The 3,856-nt window shown below is 40.5% G+C and overlaps 1 protein-coding gene across 1 annotated transcript; it reads left to right on the top strand.

Annotated features, from left to right (window-relative positions):
- The first annotated feature begins 2,625 nt into the window (after positions 1–2,625).
- On the top strand, positions 2,626–3,618 carry NEUROD4 (neuronal differentiation 4). Its single transcript, XM_052641421.1, has one exon. The coding sequence runs from the start codon at positions 2,626–2,628 to the stop codon at positions 3,616–3,618; it is 993 nt and encodes a 330-aa protein (XP_052497381.1).
- Positions 3,619–3,856: the final 238 nt, after the last annotated feature.

Genomic DNA, 3,856 nt, shown 5'->3' with positions numbered 1-3,856 from the left:
TATACCTGCTGTAAATCTGATTTGAAAGCAGCTCTTTGACTCTTACAGAAACCATCTGATTATGTTAAAGGCAAAATGTAGTCTGTTCTGATCTAATCCCATGTTGTGATGGGTGTGAGGGTAGACAGCAGTTGGCTAGTGTCCAGAGGTGGGGATGATTAAAAAAAACCTCAAATGCAGAGACTAGGATAGTATTTGGTTTTAGGACAATTGAGGAAACTCTCCTGCATCTTCCTTCTATCCTCTTCATGCATGTATGTACCACCCAATGCTAATGATGACAATGAAAAGGAGATGAGAGAAAGAGAAGAAAGTGGCAAAGGAGACGGAAACAGAGTTTTAAAAAAAGGAGGGGAGAATAAATGAAAAACAACAAGAATCTAGCTTGAAGAGAAAGGAATCCTGGAATATGAGAGTTTAGAAAGCAGAGAACTCTTAAACGAGCCTCCTTTGGATGAGGATCATTTCCTATTGACTTAGCTCTACTGACCCACATCTCCCGAAGTCAAAGTCTCTGTTTCTTCTGGTAGCTGTGATGAAAATAAAAAGGAAAAAAGCATAAAACCTAGTATTTGGAATCAGAAGAACTGGTGCTATGCCTTACTCTACCTGCTTTATGTCCTCATATTTCCATTACTTAATCCATGACCTGCAGTGACCTCAACTATAAAATGAGCATCAGAGTCTCCTGAAAGGAGAGACTCCTCAACATTTTGCTCTAAGACTACACAAATGGTATTACAGTGATGTGTGGAACATTAGGTTTCCCAAGCCCACTCCATCCTCTCTAGCCTCAGAATGCACCTGCCTCTGGAAGGTCTGTGTTACTTTAACAGAAAGTTAATTAGGTCTTTCACCCTCCCTCTGGATATTTGCCTGCGTTAGAAGTGCAGCTCAGCACACAAGCTCCATCATCCATATTAAAAGTGGGATTTTCTGATTTGGCCTGGGCAGTCAGTTGACCAATAGGTTTGAACGTGTGTTTTCAATAAAGCTGCTTACCCAGGAAGCCTTATTAAGTGAGTAAGTCAAGCTGACATGATTTCCATGCTGATTAACATGAAACCTAGGCTGTTTTTGCCATGCAGTCACATTAATTATTTATAGGAGGTAAATGAGGTTACAAGGAAAACAAGCTCAGATTACCAGAAACAAGTCAAACCATATATTTATACTTTTAAAAGCTACATACTAATTCCTGCATTCATTGATTTGAGGCTCAAGCCTCAAGGATCAAAAAACACTTATCATGTTCTCCCCTTTCTGATATATAAAGGTGATGGAGGGTTTAACATCTCAAAAACTAGCTGGTGAACTGGGATGGCCCAATGGAGTTTATCAGATACTTTTATTTGGTAAATTATATACCTACAAATCTCCCAACAAATCTCAAAACAATTCAGGCTCTTCCAGAATTGAATGCTAAATGTTGACTAAACAACTAGCCACTTTTGGTTTTCAAATAAGTTTTACTATTTTTTCATAGAAAATTCTGACTAAACAGTGTCTGTTAGGCAGGTGAGTTAAAATAGTTAGACTATTTGCATGTTTGCCTGAAATAGTCCTTTGCCATATTTGCAGTCAGTGTTTGGGGAAGTGTAAAATCTGTTCCAAATTTTTCATTTTTAATGAAATCTTATTATAATAGTTGCATGAAGATAATCTTAAATAAGTTTGGTAGAACTCTGGCTTGTAATTCTAGCTGCTGCCATTTTCTTGTCTGGTGGTGTGAGATACATGTTCAATGAAGAGTTCTCACTTTTAACATATGGGTAGATTTGAAAGATAATCAATGGTAACCTCCTCTGTTTTCCTGATTCTTTCTAGACACCATGTGACTAACACCTCTAACACCACTAACATTAGGCAGACCACAAGGTGCTTACCGAAAAACTAAGTGCTCTTTTGGCCATGGTGAGAGAAATATTTCATGATCATATGGTGTACCAGCAGAGTCAGTGGGAAACAAGGGATGTTGGGGTTAGATGTATGAGATATGTCTCTAAATAGAGATTGAGTAGTCCTTTGTAGAACGTAAACAAACTCTGAATGATCTCGCTACAGTTTCTCATTTATTTTGTGATGTAAATATACAACAATTTATTAACATTGTCACTTGATATGCTTTAAAATTTTGCAACAACTACAATTATTGTTTACATATTATCTAATTATAACTACTTCAGCATCTTCTTTCCCTTTCAGAAGTTTCTGTATTTGGACAATAATTTATATGCCCACCTTAGCTATTTTCTTTTATGATCTGATTCTGGAAAGAGAAAAACATGTTTTGAGTGGTATATCAGCTATTTTGGAATAAAATATACATGAGATGAAGAACTGGAGAATACAGAGAGTTAGGTATTGACTCTGCAATGAATAATCAAGTCTATTTCCTTTTTCTATAGTTGACTTTCTTATAAATACTACAGTTCAATGAGTGTGCTGGGCATTTACTTGAGTTTAGATTTGTTAGAGTGGAGAGTTTGGGGTAGGTAATCATAAGTTGAATTCCAATACAAATTCTGTGCATTACATCTAAGATGTAAAAAGAAAGTTTAACTTTAAATCAAGTCAAATGTCCACAGGCACTAACCATTGCTGTTTTTTTCCCAGAGTCTGGAGATGGCAAAAGCTTATGTGAAACCCAAGGAGATGACAGAGTTGGTCAACACACCATCTTGGATGGACAAAGGTCTGGCCCCTCAGAATGAGATAAAGGAGGAGGAGAGAAGACCGGCTGCTTATGGAATGCTTGGCAGCTTAGCTGAAGATCATGACAGTATTGAGGAGGAAGAAGAGGAGGAAGAAGATGGGGAGAAGCCTAAAAGAAGAGGTCCCAAGAAAAAGAAGATGACAAAAGCTCGCCTTGAGAGATTCAGGGCTCGAAGAGTCAAGGCTAATGCCAGGGAACGGACCCGGATGCACGGCCTGAACGATGCCCTGGACAATCTGAGGAGGGTCATGCCGTGCTACTCTAAGACCCAAAAGCTCTCCAAGATAGAAACTCTTAGACTGGCCAGGAACTATATTTGGGCTTTGTCTGAGGTCCTAGAAACTGGACAGACACCTGAAGGGAAGGGCTTTGTGGAGATGCTCTGTAAAGGGCTCTCTCAGCCTACGAGCAACTTGGTGGCTGGGTGCCTCCAGTTGGGCTCTCAGTCCGTCCTCCTGGAAAAGCGTGAGGAGAAATCTATCTGTGACTCTGCCATCTCTGTCCACAACTTCAACTATCAATCTCCCGGGCTCCCCAGCCCTCCTTATGGCCATATGGAAACACATCTTATTAATCTCAAACCCCCAGTATTCAAGAGTTTGGGAGAGTCATCTTTTGGGAGCCACCCGCCTGACTGCAGTACGCCACCTTATGAGGGCCCACTTACTCCACCCCTGAGCATCAGTGGGAACTTATCTTTGAAGCAAGATGGCTCCCCTGACCTGGATAAATCCTACAGTTTCATGCCACATTACCCCGCTGCAAGTCTAAGCTCAGGGCATGTGCATTCAACTCCTTTTCAGGCTGGCACCCCCCGCTATGATGTTCCCATAGATATGTCCTATGATGCTTACCCCCACCATAGCATCGGGGCCCAACTCAGTACAATCTTCACTGACTAGGGCACTCCGACCAGCATTTCAGAGAAAGATGTCTGGAGACATTTTCCATAGCTCGTCATTGAGCTGAGGATTCAGTGACCTTAATGGGACCCTATAGCTATATATCAAACACAATAGTCCTAGGCTCTTTGGGTCTCCCTAACCTGCCACCCTCCTTTCTCATCAATTTCTCATGTTGTAGTGATTCCTTTATTTTGGGTCCTCACAAGAAATTATTTGATTGTTTACAATCATGTGA

The sequence above is a fragment of the Budorcas taxicolor genome, chromosome 5, assembly GCF_023091745.1.
Source record: "Budorcas taxicolor isolate Tak-1 chromosome 5, Takin1.1, whole genome shotgun sequence".
NCBI lineage: Eukaryota > Metazoa > Chordata > Mammalia > Artiodactyla > Bovidae > Budorcas > Budorcas taxicolor.
The sequence above is the reverse complement of the archived record's forward strand: the minus strand, read 5'-3'. Positions and strand labels throughout refer to the sequence as shown.